Source organism: Molossus molossus, unplaced genomic scaffold (assembly GCF_014108415.1).
Source record: "Molossus molossus isolate mMolMol1 unplaced genomic scaffold, mMolMol1.p scaffold_m16_p_2, whole genome shotgun sequence".
In the NCBI taxonomy this organism is placed as follows: Eukaryota; Metazoa; Chordata; class Mammalia; order Chiroptera; family Molossidae; genus Molossus; species Molossus molossus.
The window spans coordinates 96,601,766-96,624,063 of record NW_023425355.1 but is presented as its reverse complement, the minus strand read 5'-3'; the positions used below and the strand labels follow the sequence as shown (position 1 = coordinate 96,624,063).

Here is a 22,298-nt window from a genome sequence, read left to right as displayed (position 1 = left end):
TCCTCTATGTAGCTTCTATTCATTCCACCTTCGTTTTTCACATCCTCTATGTGTATCTTGTGCACAGCTGGGTGGCACGGGCCTTCCTGGTGCTCCAGCACCCTGCAGGTCCCGTGGGTGAGCAGCTGGATTGCACCAGTCTCTTTAGGGCTCAGACTTCCCACTGCTTTTATGAGCTACTGGACTGCACAGGCCTCTGTGGAGCCCCAGGTCCCGCCACTTGGGTCTGGGGAGTGCTGCTGCCCCGTGGGTCTCAACTCCTGCTCAGCTTTGGCTGTCGGTTTTGGGGATGGGTCTCAGCTGGTGGTCTGTGCCTCTGTTGCCAGGGGATGGATGTCTACTCCCCAGTCTCTGTTGCTGGGGGTATATCTCCACTCTGATAGGGCTGATACTATGGGGGATGGTGCTGGGCTCCAGGCTGTCTGTGGCTTTCGAGACCAGCACCTTGGAAGCTCCACTACTGTGCACTGGTCAGTGTTGACACAGAGTGCCCACTGGTCCGATGGTGCCAGGTGCGCTGGTGGGCTCAGGTTGCTGGGCCCTAGCCGCTCCCACTGCCTCCTCCCAGGGAAGACCCAGGATCTTCCAAAATGGTGTGACGAGAAGTGCCCTGAAGGGCCACTTACCATGGTAGCCGGCTGCTCCCGTCCATAGCACAGGAACCTTCTGCTCTGCGTCTCTGCACTGCTCGGGTTTGGTTGTCCACCTTCGCATCCACTCACACTCTCTCACACACTCACTCTCCCTCTGGTCCTGCCCGCTGCCATCTTCCTCTCTAGAGGTCTTAACATCCAATTTGTCATTTGGGTCTTTCCCCTGGTAATCATCGGAGATACCAGCAATACTTAAGTGTAAAATATCCACGCAAGCAATGGTTTTCAGGTATTTCCTGTTTCCATTCCACTTAGATATGGCATCCAGATAGCAGCCTGAGAGGATGCTCTACCCTTTTGCTCCAGACATAAGTCTCAGATCATGCCAGAATAGAGATTTATCTTTGATTCAAAATTGCACTTGAAAGTAAGAAAGAGGGAACTGCTCTGTGCCTGAAAAATTACAGGAAATCTCTGAAATGCAGTAAGCAGAAAGAATTAGACTGATTGAGAAAATCCCAAGCAAACACTATAAACAGGTATAGGAGAGGAGTGCTGCAAAAGTACAAAGTCCCTCAAGTGGGAGCTCTAAACAGAGGCTCAGTCAGGTCAGTGGCTGGGGTACTGAAGTAAGAACAGCACTCAGGGCAGCCAGGCAATGTGGCTCCACTCCCTGCTGTGGGAAGCAGTTGGAAGCAGAGGCTCCTGCGTGCATATGTGAGCACCTTTACCTTAGTGGTGTTGTCCTTTGCTTTGGTGTTCCATGATCCATTCTTTGGTCTCTAGTGCCCTCTCTTGGCGAATATGAACAGGTCTCTCATGCCTCTAGCATAAGGCCCAGATCACCGCTATGCTATTTCAAAATGGTGTCAAGGTTAAGACATGTGTTTTGATTTTTATGATGTGTAAATAATTTGATCTGTTTTCCCTGTAGAGCCCTCTGATAATCACCAAACCAGTTACCACAACAGTCTCCCAATAAGAAAATAAGTACTACACTGACAAAATCTGTTTTTGATGACACATCGAAAGCTGTGTTGCAGAAAAAACATCAACTTCTTGTCTGCCTGGAAGGGACTTCTGAACATGTAAGTTCATGTAAACTCAGTTCCTCCCTTGGGCTCAATAGGGAGCTTAGGAATTAAAATGACTTAGCATGGTCCTTCCCCTATCTCAGGAAGAGAGGGGAAGATGTAATGATATTTGTACTCAGACAGACAGGCCTAAATTTGAGCAGAGGTCTCAGGCTGTATGCATGTTGTGGTAAGATGTTATTGATGATAATAAATTGCCGTAAGCTGAGGTATACTGATTGTGTCCTGTGTGCAGGCATGTTGCAAAGTATTTCACATATTTTACTTCCCTTAGTCATCCCTGATAACTCTATAAGGTGTGTGTAATCATTATTCCCAATTAACAAATGAATTATGAGGTCCAGCGGGGCTACAAAACCAAACCAAAACACACAGTCTGTGAATGGGAGAGCTATGATAGAAAACTAGGTTGTGTGACCCCAGAGCTGGCCTTCCTGATGGCTTTCATACCTTGCCTCTCTAAGGATTGGACATCAAATACCTGTGATCACCAAGATTTATATTTTTTATCTCATATAACTGTCAATATAACACAGTGAGCATATAATTATGCTCACTTTGCAGAAAGGTTTCAAGATAGCAATGTGGGGGAATTGAAACTTAGGTTCTGGACTGTATAGATATTTCTTCAAATATCATGCAGCTCTATAGAGATCTACTGTGTCATTCTATAAGTCACACCTTGTCAGCCAATCAACCATCTTTCACCTCTTTTTTGAACTACAATGCTTTGTACCTATTCTACCAGATACTTGTCAGGGCAAAGCCAGAACCAGAAGGCAAAATAATGCCTGTCTTTGGGGTGTAAACATTCAGTTTAGGGGCAGAAAATTAACACACACAAATTATTTAAAAACACTTAACTGATCTTTTATTGGTCACATTCCAGTGGGTCAGAAAAAATTCATAAAGAATGCAAAATAGTTAAAACCATTAGATGTGCTATTAATTCTACAGTGATGTTTTATGCCAACTATTGTTTAGAAATAGTTTTCCTTGGCTCCATTCTCCCCATATTACTCTGCCATCATCCTGCCCCTCCCAATAACTGAAATACTGTTTTAAAATTCATGTCTCTGGTATTGGTAGCATCAGAACAAGAACATCTTCTTTTCCTCAGTGTGTGTGTGTGTGTGTGTGTGTGAGAGAGAGAGAGAGAGAGAGAGAGAGAGAGAGAGAGAGAGGCAGATGGCATGTGACTTATGATTATATCCAATGTTATTATTCTCTGTTTTCTGTATTACTATGGACTCATTTAGACAGTTTTATTAAAATAAGTGAAAAAGCAGCAGTGTATATATTATATTTAGAAAGTGAGTGTATTTTGGGTGACAGGTTTTTAGAGTGAAGCACATACCAGTAATGGAACTATACAGTGATGAGAAACTTGGTCATATTATCAATCACTAATTTCTTCTCACATTTCGGATACTACTTGCCTATACGTACCAAATCCTATGTTGGAGAAGGTTGGTTGGTTGTTTGTTTTCAAGCAATTGTTAGTGGATTTGTTTATCTGTACTTCTCAGGGTATAGGCAATTAGAAAGAGATGAAAAGAAACTTTATATCACCTCAAAAATGTTTAAGTAAAATGTCCCATCAAGAGATACTCAGTTCTATTTTGCCAGATATTTGAAGAGGCAGAATTCAATGCAGTCCCTGTATTTGAGGGTGCAAAGCTTCCATCAAGGAACAGAAAATTATCACATTTAAATGAAAGGGCATGTAGAAGCTCCATTTTGAGATGCAGATTTCAGAGGACACAGAAGAGAGAAAGTCAGGAGTTCAGGAATAATGGATGGAGACAAGGAGAAAATGTGCTGCAGGAAGAGGTGATTTTAGTTTTTTCTTAGGAATTGACCTGGTCATGGTGTGGGTAGAAAGACTGTGCATGTTGGGTAATGACCCTCAAATTGTCCACTGGATGGTGGATCTCAAACTTACCTTTCCATGCTAGCACCCTGAACTCCTCCTCAATCCATGCTCCACTTGCATTCTGGCCAGTGCGTCAGAGGTCGTTATTTATTTGGTTGGCTGTCTAGCCCAATTCTTCTTTCAGTAGCTGCTTGAATGCTGCATGTTCTTCCTCAATTGTGCTAGGTTATGTCTCCTTTAAGTTTCATTCTTAGTCATATAACTGTGAGAATTAGCTCTTGGGTATGTCTGTCTGGGCCATCTTTGTGTCCCCTAAGCCCCCAGCACAGTGTCTTTCACATAGTAGGTGTTACAAGTTTGCTGGCAGGAGCTGAATCAAGTCTCACCCCCCTTCTCTGAGATATTGTAGCAAGTAAATGAGACACACAGCTTTACCGAGGACTGAACACTTATGTTAGATGCTTTAATATCTTGCTTTCCTTTTTTTAATCCTCACCCAAGGACATTTTTCCATTTTTTGTTCAGATAGAGTGGGAGGGAGAGAGAGGAAAAGAGAGAAAGAGAGAAACATCTACGTGAAAGAGACACACAGAGTGGCTGCCACCTGCACAACCCAACCAGGGCCGGGGACAAACTGCAACCCAGGTCCATGCCCTTAGCAGGAACCAACTCAGGTCTCTCTGGACCATAGGCCGACACTCTAACCACTGAGCCAAACCGGCCAGGGCTCTTGCTTTCCTTTTGATCCTAGGGAGTGTTAAATGTCAAACTCTTTGAGCAATATTTCTACTATGAAACTACCAGTTTTTCCTCTTTCTTTCTTTTTATGAAACTGGAAGGAAGGTGGCTGATGTTCAAATGGCTCATGAAAAATTGTTATTCAATATATTTATGTCTAACTTAAACATATGCCTAACATCCAGACTGTAGAAACCTATGCGCTTGAAAGTCGTATTATTCTTCTTAAAAAAACAAACAAAAGCAAATGTGGTTCATTATTCTTACCAGAAAATTTCTTTTTGTTTAATTGAATTTATTAGGGTGACATTGGTTAATAAAATTGTGCAGGTTTCAGGTATATAATTCTACAATACATCATCTGTATATTTATTGTGTGTTCACCATCCAAAGTCAAGTCTCTTTCCATCACCATATATCTGACCCCCTTTACCCTTTACAACCCCCACCCCCTATTTCTCTCTGGTAACCACCGTACTATTATGTGTCTATGAGTTTTTTGTTTGTTTGTCTTGTTTGTTGCTGTAAGTTTTATATCCCACATATAAGTGAAATTATATGATTCTTGACATTTTCAATCTGACTTATTTAGCTTAGCATGATGTTTTCAAGATCCATTCATGTTGTCGCAAATGGCAGTATTTCATCTTTTCTTATAGCTGGTATATATATACCGCATCTTCTTTATCCAATCATCTAATGATGGACACTTCAGTTGTTTCCATGTCTTGTCCATCGTGAATAATGCTGCAATGAACATAGGGGTACATATATCTTTGCGAATAAATGTCTTCAAATCTTTCAAATTATATGTTGATTACCAGAGGGAAAGGGGGATGGGGATAGTAAAGGATAAAATATGTGGTGAAGGGAGGAGATTTGACTTTGGATGGTAAACACACAATACAATATACAGATGAAGTGTTGTAGATTTGTATATATGAAACCTGTATAGTTGTTGAGTCATATGGTAACTCTATTCTTAATTTTTAGAGGCACCTCCATACTGTTTTCCACTAAGGCTATACCAATATACATTCCCTCCAGCAATGAATGAGGGTTCCTTTTTCTCCACAATCTCTCCACTTGTTACTTGTCTTGTTGATAATAACCATTCTAACCCACCTAGTGTGGCTCAGTGGTTGGGCATCGACCTATGCACCAAGAGGTCACCAGTTCAATTCCTGGTCAGGGCACATACCCAGGTTGTGGGCCAAATCCCTAGTGGGGGGCATGTAGGAGGCAGCCAATCAATGTTCTCTTTCATCAATGTTTCTATCCTCTCTCTTCCTCTCTCTCTAACAAATCAATAAAGAAAAAAAATTTTTTAAAGATAATAACTATTCAGGTTATAACAACCAGGTGTGAAGTAATATGTTATTGTGGTTTTAATTTGCATTTCTTCAATAGTTAGTAAAGTTGAGCAGCTTCTCTTGTCTATTGGGCATCTGTTTGTCCTCTTTGGAGAAGTGCCTGCTCAGGTCCTCTGCCCATTTTTTTATTGGACTATTTGTTTGGTGTTGAGATGTATGAGTTCTTTCTATATTTTGTATTTCACCCCCTTGTTGGAACTGTTGTTTGCAAATATCTTCTCCCATTCGGTTGGTTGCCTTTTAGTTTTGTTGGTGATTTATTTTGTTCAGAAGCTTTTTAGTTTGATGTAGTCCCATTCATTTATTTTTGCTTTTACTTTTCTTGCCTTTGAGGTCAAATTCATAAAATCCTCTCTAAGACCAAGGTCCATAATTTTGGTGCCTATGTTTTCTTCCATGTTTTTGTTTGTTTGTTGCAAGCCTTATATGTAGTTTTTTTATGAAAATGTTTTTTTCCTCACCCACAGCCATTTGTTCATCATCCTCTAACGTCTAACCAGACTCAAATTCTCTCCATTTATTAACATCTTCTAATAGAGTACTCAAAAGAATTTTATCTTTTTTTTTCTAAGTTTTTTCAGGTTTTTCATTAAGGTTCCTCAATATGTTATTTGAAGAGATCTTCCCACATATTATTTTGCCTTTCTTAGGTAAACAATCATATAGATTAAAATTAATGGTGGTATTTGTCAGCCATTAGCACATTGTTTATTTCTAGTAGTTTTCATGGTATGTTTGTATATTTGATCGGGTTTCACCCCATTATTTATACTGTCTTCCAAAAATCCTTGTTTTGTCTGTTTTTTTGTTGTTGTTTATTTTATGTTCTAAATAATTATATTTATAGTTAGAATAGTAAATAATTATACAAATGTGGTGGATATAAACTGTATAGAGAACATTACCTCAATAGTGTAAATTATACATATATCCATAGCCACACATAAAGACAGAAAAAAGATAGAAAATATATGCTTACCTAGGGGCCATTTCTTTTTCTCTTTTTATAGTTTAATGACTCTTCAAATATTCTATTTCATAAGCACATACAATCTTTTAGACATTTTGTGACATTCCAAATAGTCTATTTTCATATCAACTTTAAAAATTGCTCAACCAAAATAAACCATTCTAGCCTTGGCCAGTTTGGCTCAGTGGTTGGAGCGTCGGCCCGAAGACCAGAGAGGCCTGGGTTCGGTTCCCGCTAAGGGCTCATACCTCGGTTGCAGTTTGTCCCTGGCCCTGATTGGGGTTGTGTGGGTGGCAGTCACTCAATGTGTTTCTCACATGTCGATGTTTCTCTCTCTCTCTCTCCCACCCTCCTCTCTCTCTCAAGATAAATGCAAAAAAATGTCCTCAGGTGAGGATAAAAATAAATTTTAAAAAATAAAACATTCTACAAACGTGCATTATAGCAGACAAAGGTATCAAGTATAACAAGCAGAGTCTACTTTTTTGATTGTTTGTTAATCCTCACCTGAGGATATTATTTCCATTGATTTTTCAAGGGAATGGAAGGCAGGGAGGGAGGAAGAGAGAGAGAGATCAATATGAGAGTGACACATTGATTGATTACCTCCCACATAGCACACCAGCGTAGGCCCCAGTAGTGCCAGGGATCAAATCTGCAACCCAGGTATGTGCCCTTGACCAGAAATCAAACCTGAGACCTTTGGTGTGAGGGCCAACACTCTAACAACTGAGCCACAATGGCCAGGGCAAGCAGAGTCTACTTTCAAGTATCTTTTTCTGAGCCAGAATTAGACCTTAAATTTAAAATTAGCCTCCTTCATGTTCCTTCTGGTAAAATGTATGTGTAATTACTGTTAATTTTTCATACAGCTTGATTAACAGGAAACTGGCCAAACATCCATATTTGCCTATTAACCCCACCCCAGTAGCTATCATTCCACTGTGATACAGTTTTTCTCAGAAATGTGGATATTACTACTTGAAACATGAGATGGAAAGTTCACAGGCTTTAAAGCCAGGCTTACCATGATTTAAGTCAATGTTCTGTCACTCACTAGCTCAGAAACCTTAGTCCTGTCATCATGGTTTGCCGAGTTTTGTTTTCATCCTCTGTACAAAGGGGTTAATAGTGATTATTATAACACTGACATTTTCAAAACATAGTGATTGAAAATAAAATCACTGTCATTACTCCTTTTTTGTTATTATCATGTTAATAAAAATTACTTTGTATAATGAACTCTGAGACCAATTCTTGTTGAAAGATGCTGGAATTAGATTTTTGCTCTTCCCATATGTAATGCCTTCAATTCAATGATGAATTACTGGAGTCAGCAGTTATCTAACATTTCAATGCTGTGCACAGCAGGATACAGTGTCCTTGTTTGCTGGCCTGATGCAGGGGGAAAGCAGACCTACTAGAGTGCACTTTTTAATTTAGTGAAGCTGTTTAATAGAAGCTTTTTTCTTTACCCAGGGAGAATTTGCTATTTTAACATTTAGATTAATTTTTTTTTTAATCTCTCTTGGGTCACCATGTGAATATTAATGACTATATGCACATGCAGGTACATTATTTGTGTGACTTAGGGCAAGCCCTATTGCCTCTCTTTGTTTTCTGTTTCCTGGTCTTTAAAATGAAAGGATTGGATTAAGCAGGTTGCTGTTTGCCAAAATTCTGTAGATGGCACTAGGTGTTAAGAAAACAATTAGAGAGATGTTAGGTTCAATGGTGTCAGGACTTCTGCTTTTACAATACAAAGTGTTTCTTTCTTTTCTGTTTCTGCCTCAGTTCATAAGGTAAGAACTTATCCTGACAGGTCTGCCCTCTCCAGAGAGTATGGGAGCAGCTTTGATCCTAAGCTCCGGTACCTAGACAGATGAAAGGGGCTTATAACTCTTCGGACCATATTCACAGGCTGGAGACACAGCACTCACCTTGTCATTATTATTGATTGTTCTTTAACAGAAGGAAAGGATTAGATTGCAACAAAAACATTCATATTTCTTGGGCTAATATGTCTGTTGTAAACATTTACAATTATATAAGAGGTAACTGGGAATTTGAAGCACTTATAAAGTAAACATGAGGTTTGATGAGGTGTCACAGAGGAAGCTACAAAGGAATCCAGCTCCTGCTTCCTGCTTCAGTGCCCCTCTTCATTGCTGAAGATGGATGATCTGACTAATAAGGGTGACCCCCTCCTCTGGGGGAGTGAGAAGCATTTACTCAGTCAAGAACAACTGCCAGGACTTGGGTCAGTGCAATTAGGTGGATGGCAATTGTCTTCTTCTGTATTCAGCAATTTGCACCGTGTTCTCATTAACTTATCTCCCCATCAGCATCATTCAACCAGGAAAACAATGATAATAAAGGCTTTCTTTCACTGAGCACCTACTCTGCACCAGGCATTTCATTCATTCCAGCCACAGATATTTATTGAGATCACCTGTGTTCTGGGCAGTGTTCTAGAAACTGGGGGTGCACCAGTGAACTAAGCGGATTAAAGTGCCCACCCTTGTTGTGTTTATATTCTAGCCATGGAGAGAGCAATAAACAATGAATGTAAATAAATCAATAAATAATGCAATAGAAGGCAATATGTGCTATTGGAAGAATATAACAAGAAAGTTGGGTTGGCAGTGCTGATTGGTTTGTATACAGTTTTAAATGCCTCATTGAGAAAGTGACATTTGAGCAGATCTTAAAGATGGCGAAGAGTCAAGGCACAGAGGTATCTGGGGGACTAGTGGGAATGGGCAGCACAAACAAGTGAGGTGGGAGTGTGCCTGAAGTCTGTGTCAAGACATTCAAACAACACTGTGCTAGGCATAGGGAATAGTAACCTAGCGGGGAAGACAGTTAACTATTCAAGCAATTACATCCAAATGGTAAATACTCCCTATGATATAGGGAATGACAACAGGATCATGGAAAGCTGACCATAAGAAGTGTCATGTGACTTGAGACCTGAAGCATGACTAGGGTTATGTCGGATGTATATGTGGGGAGGTAGTAGTAATGGGGACGTTTCAAGAAGGATGAAACAGCATGTGTGATGTCCTAGGAGTCAAAGATAACACAGATGGTTGTTAAAAACCCTTTTCTATAGGAGCCAGATGTCACTTATTAGCTTTGTCCTGATAGTTTGAAAACACACTCAGAGTGTAAATCCATAGCATTGCATTGCAAATATGAAGCCTAATTTATCCAACGAAAACCTTACTCATGACCTTTGTTTCCCATTTTCCACTATTTAAAAAAAGCTAGGGTAAATATATTTGATCATAAATCACTTTAAGCTTCCTCAGTTATTTCCTTAGCATCTTTAGAAGCAAAACTGTTAATATTTCTAAGACCTCTATAATGGTGGGCTGGAAATAAAAATAAAACAAATTTTATTCTGGAAAGAAACTGTTAAAATGTGCAAGAATCAGGGTAATTTGAATATTGACTGGATATGTGATATTAAGGAGTTGTCATTTGTGCAAAATCTAAAGCATAACTTTAAAACAGGTGCAGGTAATAACCTAAGTGTCCATCAACAGATGAATGAATAAAAAAAATTGACACATACATACAATAGCTTTAAAAGAAAAAAAAAAACCAATTACAAATAAGAAGCTTACAATGGACAGGCTCTGTGCTAATTACTCATAAACAACATACCTGGGAATGGTGGGTCATTATCCTTAATTTACAGAGAGCAATCAGGTTCTAAGAGATAGAGAGTCTTGCCGACAGCTTCTTCTTTCTCTGTTACAGTGTTCTCACTTGCTCTTCCATGCATTAACCCCTTCACCTAGATGCTGAGCTCCCACCATCACGTGTCCATATCTAGGAATTATAAATATATAACTCCTTATATTGTATGGATCAGTTGAGCTCATGCTCAGTTCTACCCCCAGAGCCATTGCAATTGCAACTACTTGCTGGATGGAGAATGTTTCAGACTATGTAAGATGGTCTGTGCCTTTGTTGCTGCTCTTACCATGAAATTCAATGCCCCCTCCCCCATGACGTGACCATCACTTTCTCTCCATTCTCAGCCCAATTTTACTCTGACATTCCCAATTTTCATTGACATCAGCTTTAGCATAATATAGAATACATGTGAATTCCAGTGCTGGCCCTGATACTTAAGTAATTCTGCTATTAAGCCTCAGCTTCCTCAATCTGTTACATATCTCTATATCACCTGGTACAAGGGAGGTCATGCAACAGGCACTCAGTAAATATGTTTAGGATTGGATTAGAGAGAAATATTGTCAAAGGTTGGAAGAGTAAAACATGGGAAATCACGTACCAAACTGGATCTGTGGCCAATAACTTTCTCTTTAGGTTCCTTTCTCTCCTCTAAAGTTTTTACTTGTCTTAAAAAAGGGATGTGAGTTGGTGCAGGAAACCCAAGGTAGTGGACAAATTAAGGACATATTTTTTTCTAGGAATCTTGGGAGTTTTATTCCATCTGGAGTGAGAGTGACTGTAGCTGAGGAAAGGAGGGGTTATGAGAAGTTAACAGCACTCACTTTTATTGTTTCTGTTCTTCCTGCCCGAACAAGAGGCAGTGTAAATATGTCATTGTCCTTAACACCTTACTTCCGAGGATCAGGAGTAAATTTATTCATAGAGCTGGAGAATCTCAAGGTCTCTGTTGAGATAGGGCTGCCTCATATTACATTACACAAAGTTGGTGGAAAGAGAATTAATTTGTTTTTGTTTTTTTTGTTTTTTGTTTGTTTGTTTGTTTTTTAAGTTAAAGAGCAGGCTTTTTGTGAACTGGTGCTTCAAAAGATATCAGTTATCTGTATATTAAAAACGGTGTCTAGCCCTGGCCGGTTTGGCTCGGCGGTTGGAGCGTCTGCCTGCGGTCCAGAGAGACCCGGGTTCGGTTCCCGCTAAGGGCATGTACCTCGGTTGCAGTTTGTCCCCGGCCCTGGTTGGTCGTGCGGGTGGCAGGCACTCGATGTGTCCCTTTCACATCGATGTTTCTCTCTCTCTCTCTCCTTCTGCTCTGTCTGAACAAAGAATGAAAAAGTGTCCTCGGGTGAGGATAAAACAAACAAACAAACAAACAAAACAAACAAACAAACAAAAAAACGGTGTCTACAGATAACAATACTGTATACTTTTAAATTTTGCTAAGAGGGTATGTCTTATATTAGGTGTCCTTATCACAAAAAAATAATCAATGCAATTCACTAAACTAACAGAATAAAGGGGGGGATAAGAACCAAATAATCATTTAAATGGGATGGGGGGAGTGGAGAAAGAGAAAGAAAGTGTGATCTGCACTCTCCACTTGAACTGTAATCCTGGGGTTTCTTGTGGCATGTGTAATCCAGTAGGGAGGAAATTGGTTTAGAGCCAATATTCCAAATTATCAGACTAAATTTTTTTCTTACGTTGGTATTTGATGGTCATCAAAAGAAATGGCCAAAGAGATAAATTTGAAATATAGATTTCAGTTGCTGTAATTTGCAGGGACTCTCTGAAATGTGTGTATGTGTGTTTGCTAGTAGGTGTTCTAAGAATAATATATGACAAGACATGTTTTAAATATACTCTTTGAGTTTCTAATATATATTTTTTATATTTCTTTGTTTTGAGAGAATGGAAGAAGAGCAGCAGTGGGGAAGTTCAAGGGTACCTCAGAAGAAAAAGGGAAAAAAGTTAGTGGAACGCACCAGACGGAAATATATCAAGTCCGTGGCACCTTATCAAACTGACAGAAAAGCAAAAACCTCTTCTTCACATGATATAGATCAGAACAGATTCAAATGTGAATGCTGCTACTGCCTGAAATATAAGGGCAGCACTTCTGGGATCTCAACTAGGAGGGAAGCAATCTCTCATTCTTCCTCCTGTGATAAACTAACACAGGAACTCAATAATTTGACGCTCAACTCTGGTACTATCCAACCCCCTCTTTGACAAGAAAGGGAAAAGGAAAGAGAGGAGAAGGGACAAAAACAGAGGCAGCAAAAAAGCAAAAGGATGTTTCAGAGGTTCCTAAAAGAATAGGCAGATTAAATCTAACACTTTCACCCTCCGGCAAAGGAAGATCAGAATAGATGGGGTCATGAGTGCCAACATTGCCAACCCCTTAGGTGGAATCTTTTTGGGAACATAGAAGGAGTAAAAGGATCTAGCCTATGACAAAGACTCTTATCAGCTCGCAGGTCAATCCAGCACCAGGAACATAGCAATCTTTCCTTTAGTACTTTTAGGAATACTTTGGGGCAGACCGAGAGCAGTTCCTCCATGGCAAGAGCACCTAGATAGCAATGGTTCTATGCTCTCCATAATATTGTTCCTTTGGTGCAAGACATCATTTTTCCTCTTTGGGTTTTGGCTTTTCTTCTCTTACCTTGTCACCAATAAATTATAAAGCATCTATGTAGTATTTCTGGCTTGTTTTTAAAAAATACTTTCATTACATTTTATTGATTGAATCCCAGAAGAGGCATGAGGTCTGATGGAGAGAGAGAGAGAGAGAGAGAGAGAGAGAGAGAGAGAGAGAGAAGTTCTGCTTTTCTTTCTTTCTTTTTTTTTACATTTTAAATATCATTGTAGATGCACAGGAGGTTACAAAGATAGTTCAGGTAGGTCCCATGCACTATTTATCCAGTCTCCCCCAAGATATTTACTGTTCATATATCCCCCAAGATAGTTATATCTTGTATAACTGTAATACCATATCAAAATATGAAAATTGACATTGGTACAAAGTGTGTTTATGGTTCTATGCCATTTTGTCATATGTGTAGCTTTGTGTAACTACCATTGCAATCAAGAGGCAAAACTGTCCCATCACCACAAAGGTCTTCCTCAAGCCACTTCTTTGTAGTCATACCTACAGCCCTCCCCAGTACCATCCCTAAGCCCTCCCCAGTACCATCCCTGAACTACTCTTCATCTTTATAATTGCTTCATTTTGAGATTGTTACATAAAAAGGAATGCAAAAGAGGAGGAGGTGGGGGTAGATGGAGGTGGGCAAAGGGGGGTATGAAGGAAATCTGCAATAATATCAATATTAAAAATTTTAAATAAAAAGAGTCATGCATTATGTGACCTTTTGGGATTCGATTATTCTTCCATTCAGCATAATGCCCCCTGAGGTCTATATAAATTGTGTGCATCAAAAGTTCATTCTGTTTTATTGCTGAGTAGTATTCCATGATATGAATGTACCACAGTTTCCTTAGTCATACTCTTGTTGGTGGACATTTTGGTTTCCAGAGTTCAGCTATTACAAATAAAGCTGCAATGAACAGTGGTGTACAAGTTTTTGTGTGGATATAAGTTTTCATTTATCTGGAATAAAGACCCAGGAGTGTAATTGCTGGGTTATATGTTTAGTGTAGGTTTAGTTTTCTAAAGAAACTGCCCAACTAATTGCCAGAGTGACTTCCTTATCATGTACCCATCATCAATGTATGAGACATTTGGTTTCTCCAAATACTATCCCATATTTGTGATACGTATTTTCATTTAAAATTTTTATTTAGCTGTTATAACACTTGCATACCCATGCAGCACTGCTATCTTAATTTGCACTTCTCTAGGGTGCAATGATGTTGAATATATTTACATGTGTTTGTTAGCCATCCATATGTCCGCTTCTGTGAAATGTTTCTTTGTGTCTTTTTCCCATTTTCTAATGGGTTTGTTTGTATTTTTCCTGTTTTCAGCATCCTTTATATATCTTAAATATGGGCCCTTTGTCAGATATGTGCTTTGCAAATGTTTTTTCACAGCCTGTAGCTTGTCTTTTCATCCTCTCAACAGGGAGTTTATTAATTTTTTTCTTTTGTGAATCGTGCTTTTGTTGCCATGTTTCACCATGTGACAAAGGACTGAGTCCAAATACTATCACCATTATTTAAGGATGTTTCTGAACCATACATTGAATAATCAGATATATTCAGAGAAATCATTTACCTTTCTAGGGAATTATACACGGTAACACAGGAAGAAAGTTAAGAAAACAGGGGTGGATGTATTTAACCTACGAATGTGAGTAAATTCCTTGTATGCATGACACAAAACCCAGAAGCAGAGAAGGAAGTGATTCGTCAAAGCATGTGTAAAGATGGTATTAAAACACTTAAAATATATTTCTGTCATAGCCATGTTTGAATGGAGACACATTCTCCATTTAAGGGTAAACTTAGACTGTCCACAAAGTTTCTGGAAGCATAAGAACAACTGAAAGGAGAGAAAAAAACATACTTCAAGCCCATTTTCTTGTCCATGACAGACCCGGTGGTTTCAAGGCTCTGTGGCTTTAGCGGGAAAAGCTCAACTCCCACCTCAGGAGCCCAAGAAAGGGCGCATGCTCATACCTGCACATGCCCATAGCTGCGCATGCCTATTTTGGACCGTGCTCACTACAGGCGCATGTCCATTACCGCCCATTCACATTGCCGCGCATGTCTATTTCAGCTCATGACCGTTGCTGCGCATGCGCCTTGCTGTCGCATGTCCATTTCAGCTCACGACCGTTGCTGCGCATGCGCCTTGCTGTCGGCGTTCCGGGAGGAGAGCAGAGAGAGGCGGCTGTGTTCCTCCTGCCTTGATTCTTTCTTGCTAATTGAGGCCCCACTGGTAGGTCCGCAGAGCACCCCAACCGGGACTTGAGGTACAAGTGAGTGTGAGGGGAGGGCCGAAGGGCTTCAGCAGGGGCGGGGAGCGGGCTCTGTGGCGTCCCAGAGGGAAGGTCGTCGAGGTCGTCGCCATTTTCCTCTCAGGCGGCAAGGCCGCCATGGCCCTTGAAGCCCTGCCGGGGCCTGGACCAGGAGGGTGGTGGGCTGAGGAGGGCAGGGGTCAGACAGAGAGTCTTGGGGGCATCGTTTCCGTATCTGGGTCCTGGAGGCAGCGGGAACGCCCCCGGGACTGGACGGAGAATCCCGAGTCCTCCTTGGGGCCCTGGGGCTGGGGTGCGGCCGGCGACAAAGGGAGGAAGGGCCTAGAGCCGGTGCGGTGGGACTGGAACTGCGCCCGGGACGTGCAGGGCACCGAGCGGAGTGCCAAGGGAGGTGCGGGCACATCCGTCTGTATCACAAAGACTTTGAGAAAACAGTCGTTGACATTAAGTAAAGAAATGAGCCTGCCTGTGCTTTCCCACAAAACTTTATCGGTGTGTGTGTGGGGGGGTACCCAGTAAATAGGTGTATGACAAGTTCAGTAGTTACTCAAGTTCTTGCATTCATGATGAGTCCAGTTGTGAAACCAAACTTCATCAGAAAAGTCCTCAGTCTTTCACCACGTGCCTTAAGGTGATTCCTATGCCTGCTTGGTGCTCACATAATCAAAGGCCTGTTTGGTGTTATCAGAAAGTGTATGGACAATTGCCTGGGACTTACCTTGAAAGTATTTTCGAAATGAAAAATAAATTTACATGTTAACATTAGTCCAGGAAATATTCAGATATAGCTATCATCTTAAGTGAATTTTCTAAATCTCAATATTTCAGGGTGAAATATGAGTGAGCAAGCAAGACCAAGTTCCGAATCTAAAGGAGGAGGAGATTCTCAAGAGTTTTCCAAGTTGGTTGGGCCTGTAGCTGTGAGTGCTTCAATATTTCATCTTTTCTATCAGCAGAAATATATTTTGGGGGAAATGTTTTTGAACTAGTATAGATACACTGATGAAAGGCTTTCATGCTGATAAGAAGTAAAAATTGAATCTCATGAAGGAAACACTGATCCAGGAGGATTACATTCTCATGTTGTAAAGATGGATGTTGTTATGATTTCTGGAAATTGCCCAATGACTCCTTTCTCATGCTTATAACAACAGATTGTTCACATCCACCCGTGTAGATTAAAATAGTTTCTAAAGTCCTTATTGATAACTTTTCCTGGAGTAGTCTCTCTGTAGGAAGAATAACTTTGTTAAGAACAAGTATATAGAACAGTACTGGAAAAATGTCACTAGACTTATTTATGATTACATTATCTATGTGTTATTTATATTGATATTATTGAAATGTATTGATAATAAATGTTTTATTTGCACACACACACACCCCTAGGCCCAGCAGCCCATTGATGAGCAACCTCAACAAGAGGAGCCACCAACTGAGAGTCAGGATATTACACATGTACCAGAGCCAGAAGATGCAAGAACACTTGAGGTTCAAGGTAAAAAGAAAGGGAAGAAGACTTCCTGCGTGTGTTGGGTGGGGGGTGGTACGTGTTCATCATGCATTATGACACACTGGTAAAAGGAAGAAATAAAGCATTAGAGGTGGATATTAAACATTTCCTAAAATTTGGCTGGAAATTTGAAGAGAGTCTGCAGCCAAGTGCAATTAACTTACTTCATAAATGAGAAAACTAAAGCTTGATCATTGTGTCTTACCAAAGAGCATTTGAATGATGGAGATAGAATTCATGTTTCATTCCAAAGTTTGTTCTTGCTATAAGAAAATATGAATGATTTTGTTCGAGGTGCTTAATATTCAAAATTTTGTACGATAGCTTGGTACTGGCACAGGAATAGACTCAGTTCAATGGAATAAAATTTAGATAAGGATAGAGTCTGGAAAAGAGCTCAATGATTGATAGCCATTGTTTACTTGGATTGATATTTTTATGTGGTAACTTGGTAAAAGCTGGCTAGTTCAAGGTACTGGCACACAGATACCTGGTTTAGTGTGGTTATTTAAGTGGTTTTTAAATGGTAGTTAAATCATTTTATGGTTAAGAAAATAAAAATTTAGTTCCTAAAATTAAATGTTAGAGACATGAGTTCTGCCTTGAGCTCACAATCTAGTCAGAGACTTAAATCACTGATTTAATGTGATAAGTATAACGACAGATATAATCATAAAAGTACAAAAAGGGCCACTAAGTTGTCTGAGGGCAGTCTTGGGAAAGAAAAGGGGTAATGACATTTGAAAAACCCTGCTTTCCTTTTTTCTAACCCCAGACTCCTGAAATAATGCTTTTGGATTTATAATGTATCACATTTATTACCACACTAGCCTACAGGCTTTCCTTTCATAACACTGACAGAATGAAAAAATACATATATATAGTGCTTAAATTGATAACCATTTATTTGTAAGGGCTTGTTCTGGAGGCCGATCACCAGGAACTGACTATGCAACAGACTTGGGATAGGTGTGGAGACGGTCCTGATGTCATGGAGCAGATTCTGTCAAATTTAGATCCTGTTACAGTGCCAGAAGCAGGTATGTGATCCATTAAGAATGAAACTTATGGGGTTTCTGTTTTCCACAATATTGTATTTTTATTATTATAGAGGTATCATTACTGCTATTTTAATAACAGAGTTTACATATAAATATTCTTTGAAACCCCACATGCATGACTTATAAACTGTGAGAGATAGAAACAAATTGAGTCAAAGCCATAATGAATTATAAAATATGAAGACATTTTCTTATTGTTTAGTCTTAAGTCCTTGAATGAATAGCTAATAATTTCCAGATGCTATTACAAAGGTCTGCTTTTTAAAAAGTATATAGTACATTTGTAACACACATCAATTTGTGTGAAACATGCTGATGCATGGAAGTAGGTTCTAAAACCAGCTCTAACATAATTTGTATGACTGTACAAATCTATTTCTAAACCCTACTTTGCTATTATAAAAATAAAGTTGAAATCAGGTATTTAAAAATAAATTTCAGTTCTTATTTTTGCATTCTCTGGTTCTATTTACTACAATATATAAGATACAAAGATAATCTGCTTCTTTGCATGAGTTTTTATCATAAATCATCTAACACTAGCCAGAGTCAAATTATAACATCTGAATTGAGGTTTCATGGCTTCTAAGAAAGTGAATGCTCTACTTGATGCTTGTTTTTCCATATGGAGACCTAGACCCTGTCTTAGAATCTGTCAATTTTTTAGTTCTTATGATTCTAAATAACAATTTTATTTTAAATTCTTCCCCAAATGAAGCCTCAAGTGACTGAATAATAAAATGTCAAGAGACAGTCTAGTTTCTAGTTTCTGCATTTGATCAAGTGAAGAACAGTACACAGTCAGTGATGTGCAAGATGGGGATGAGTAAGATACATATGCTAAGCATATTCCCTGTCTCCACTATCAGTCTTGAGCTACTGTTTCAATAAAGAAAAATATGGATATTATGATATAATTACCTCTAATAATTTCAAAGGTCATATATATCAGGTTTTTACTTGAGAACCCAACTGATAAGATTTGAAGTTCAAAGACTATATAACTGATGTATTTTCTGAATAATCAACTTAAGTATGTCCTACACTTGTGTTTTTCAAAGTGCTGATTCTTAATTACACAGCTACTGAATTTAAAGGAGGCACTTGAGTTTAGGGGGGAAATTATCCTGCATTATCTCCTATTTGTGTTCACTCTACATTCCTGATCCATTCCATCAGAATATTTACATTAAAATATTGTTTTCAGAATATGTTCACAAACTGATTGAATATGGCTAAAGTACATTCATGTGTACTAGATGCTCACATGAATTAAGTATATTATATATTTAAAATGAATACATTCTTGAACTCTAAACAAACATTTTAAAAATATGGATGAAGTGTGCTTGGAAAACATAAATGATTTAACATACCACAGGAGTAACTGCATATCTAAACATCAAAAATACTATGAATGGACTTTTAAAATTTGTCCCAGTTGTCCCTCAAAAGCACATATCTTTTAGAAGCAAATAATGATCTACATGTGAGATCATTCCCTCTCTTGTTTGTGTATGTCTTTCTCTCCCTCCCCCTCACCCCCCCTTTCTTGCCAGATCTCAAAAAAATGGTAGTACTTTCCTTCATATTTTGTTTTCTCCTATAATAATATGGTTTGAAACTAATGTGGCCATAGAATTTATTTTGCGATCTGAAGCACTTTTAATTGCATAAAGAGGCATTATTTATAATTAAACCAGGGGTTTGAGTGAAAAAAGGACAAATTATTATGCTAATTAAACACATAAAACAAACACATAAAACCTGAACTAGTTCAAAGAAGCATTTTTTCACTTTTCCACAATACAGAGAAAAGAAATGTAAAACTGGCTTTTTTATTTACTTCACCTAAGCAGTTCCAAGTATGATATTATTTTACCTATTGTTTTTTCAGAGTATTATTTCAAGTCAAAACATCTAAAATGATACTTTAAAATTATTATTTTGTTTGCTAGGTGTTCGCTTTACTTGCATTTTTACTAAAAGTTACAGGATTTTTACTTTCTGCTTAAAACTCACTTTAAATAGGTTCCTTTGATTTTAATCTGTTCCAAAGCCTCTTTGTGTCACATACCACTAGAAACAGTGATATGTTTTTAAAAATATGTTAATATCTCTTAATGTCTACCTCCAGAGTCTCTACAGAGGTTTAAGTATAGGTAGGCCAAAGGATCATCCTTATAATTCCAGTTTTAGTCCACTAATAAAATCCATACTGTAGTGTCCTTTGTATATCTATAATGTCATGTAAATAAAACTCTGCTAAGTAATGTTCTCAACTCTTATGTTTACATCATAGGTGAGGGGCAACCATACCTTTAAATGAAGACAAGCAGAAGCCATGCACCATACATGCTGTCCTTATTTTGGAAATTTGACTGTTTAAATTCTCTAAATAAAGTTTGACAACTTTCTCAAAAGAATTCTTGGTTGTCTTTTGTTAAACTTATTTCTAGATATTCGATGCTATCATAAATTTCGTCTTTTTCTGAAATTTTATATTGTTGGTCTGATATATAAAGGTGCATTTTTTGGATATCGATGATCTATCCTGAAACCTTGACAAATAATATTTATTAATTCCCTATTCCCCCATCTTTCTCATGAGTACTCACCAAAAGTATATTCAGAAGAACCTGCAGGAAGATGCAATATCCCCTTGTAACTGTCACTCTCAAGAGTTCCATATCTCATGCTAGTCCACACTGGGCCCTTATCAGCTTGTTAAAATGTTAACTGAAGTCTTCTCGCCCACTTGTTTGATGGCCCTATACTTTTCCTAGCTCTGGCCCATCATTCTTGTCTTGACTCCCCATGAGGTGACTTTCTTTCCTTAGATTTCAGGCTAATAAGTCACCTTGAAAAGTAAGCTCTATGAGGGGTTTAAGAAGAGTTAGGATTTTTGTACATTATGTGGCATTTTCTTTCTGTTAGCATAGGAGTATGTTTTTTTTCCAGATTTTAAAATCCTAAGCAGAAACTAGAATTCTCCATAAGTTTTTTAACTCTATTAAATATAAGTAGAGACTCATTTGGGCTTATAACAAGCCTTTTTGTTCAATAAAGGGAACATGTCAATGTTTGTCATTAATATTTCCCCCTTATTCTGGCTAAAGAAAAATATATTATTGCAATTTTGTGTATTAAACTATCTCTTTCATATTCAAATACAACCTGAAACTTAGTCAATGTGCAAATAATACCCGGAAAACCAAAACTTTTTCCAAAAAGCTTTTAAATTATGGTAGTACATGGAATTTTTATTAAACTCCAGGAATTAACATGCCTGGAAAATAACCTTTGATTTCTCACATTTATGTGCACTATGTATGAGGAGAGTTCTTACATATTCTGCTTATTACCATGTGGAAATTTTTTTTTTTTCTCTAATGCTGGTACATGACTAGTTCATCCAAGCAAGGCCATTAACAATCAACTTTGCAACAACAACCGGACTCTACTTCATAATAAGAGTATTTTACATAGAGAAATTATCCCAGTAATGCAAATTATTAATCACAGATCTGATCCACTTTAGTAAATTAAACCGAGACACCACTCATTATCTGGAAATGTTGAAAATAATTGACTAATATAGTATACTAATATAGGAAATACCAAAAGACTTTCAGTTTTCACTAATCACATATCACCTGATGATTGGCCTTACATACACCCTGCATATTCCAGAAACAGGGTTTCTGATTATTTTAACAGGTGGATCAACGGTTTTCATAGAAGCACTTCAATTACCTTATTTTTTTCTCATGGAGTTAGAAGTAAATTGGGTGGTATGATGACAAAAAACAACAAAAACCCCAAACCATTTATGAACAATTTGTAACAATTTTCCTAGCCAATAGGTGTCTATGCTTGCCACCACCAATAGAAGATTTAAAGATCTTATGTGTCCGTTAATAAGAAAATTTTCCAATTTGAGAAAAGAAATATTACATGCACCGATTGTGAATAAAAATTATATTACTGTGCAGTTTAAGGTTAGTAAAAGGGAAAGATCATATTCTATCATGGAATTTTAGAAACATTAACTCATATGCCTTACCTGCTTCTAGGAGATATTTTCTTTTTTTCTCTCTGTGTGTCTCTCTCTCTTTGTCCATATTCATCTTTATCTCTGTCTTTACCTCTCTCAGGCCCTCATTCTAAGGGCTACTTCAAATTATCTGTCCACATCAACTCCAGAGATCAGAGATTAAGGTATGTGAGAGAAGCACTCCACTAGGAGTCCTAGATTTCCTTAAATAACACAGGGAGGATAAAGGAGTTGTGAGGCACTGATCTTGAGTCACCAGTTAAGGCCTTACTTGAAAAACTGAACTGTGCCCTGGCTGGTTTGGCTCAGCAGTTAGAGCATCGGCCCACGGACCAGAGAGACCCGGGTTTGGTTCCTGCTAAGGGCACG

The 22,298-nt window shown here is 38.6% G+C and overlaps 1 protein-coding gene across 2 annotated transcripts in view; it reads left to right on the top strand.

Annotated features, from left to right (window-relative positions):
- Positions 1-20,254, top strand: part of LOC118636462 (putative G antigen family E member 3) — a 70,242-nt gene extending 49,988 nt beyond the window's left edge. Inside the window, exons 2-7 of one of the 2 annotated variants that reach the window (XM_036271565.1) lie at positions 1,528-1,681; positions 15,097-15,258; positions 16,127-16,218; positions 16,688-16,796; positions 17,726-17,851; positions 20,175-20,254. In XM_036271565.1, coding sequence (XP_036127458.1) covers positions 16,135-16,218; positions 16,688-16,796; positions 17,726-17,851; positions 20,175-20,197 — 342 coding nt within the window. In that variant the 5' untranslated portion in view covers positions 1,528-1,681; positions 15,097-15,258; positions 16,127-16,134 and the 3' untranslated portion in view covers positions 20,198-20,254. The remainder of the gene's footprint in view (positions 1-1,527; positions 1,682-15,096; positions 15,259-16,126; positions 16,219-16,687; positions 16,797-17,725; positions 17,852-20,174) is intronic. The other variant, XM_036271564.1, reaches the window with a different exon arrangement.
- The last annotated feature ends 2,044 nt before the right edge of the window (positions 20,255-22,298 follow it).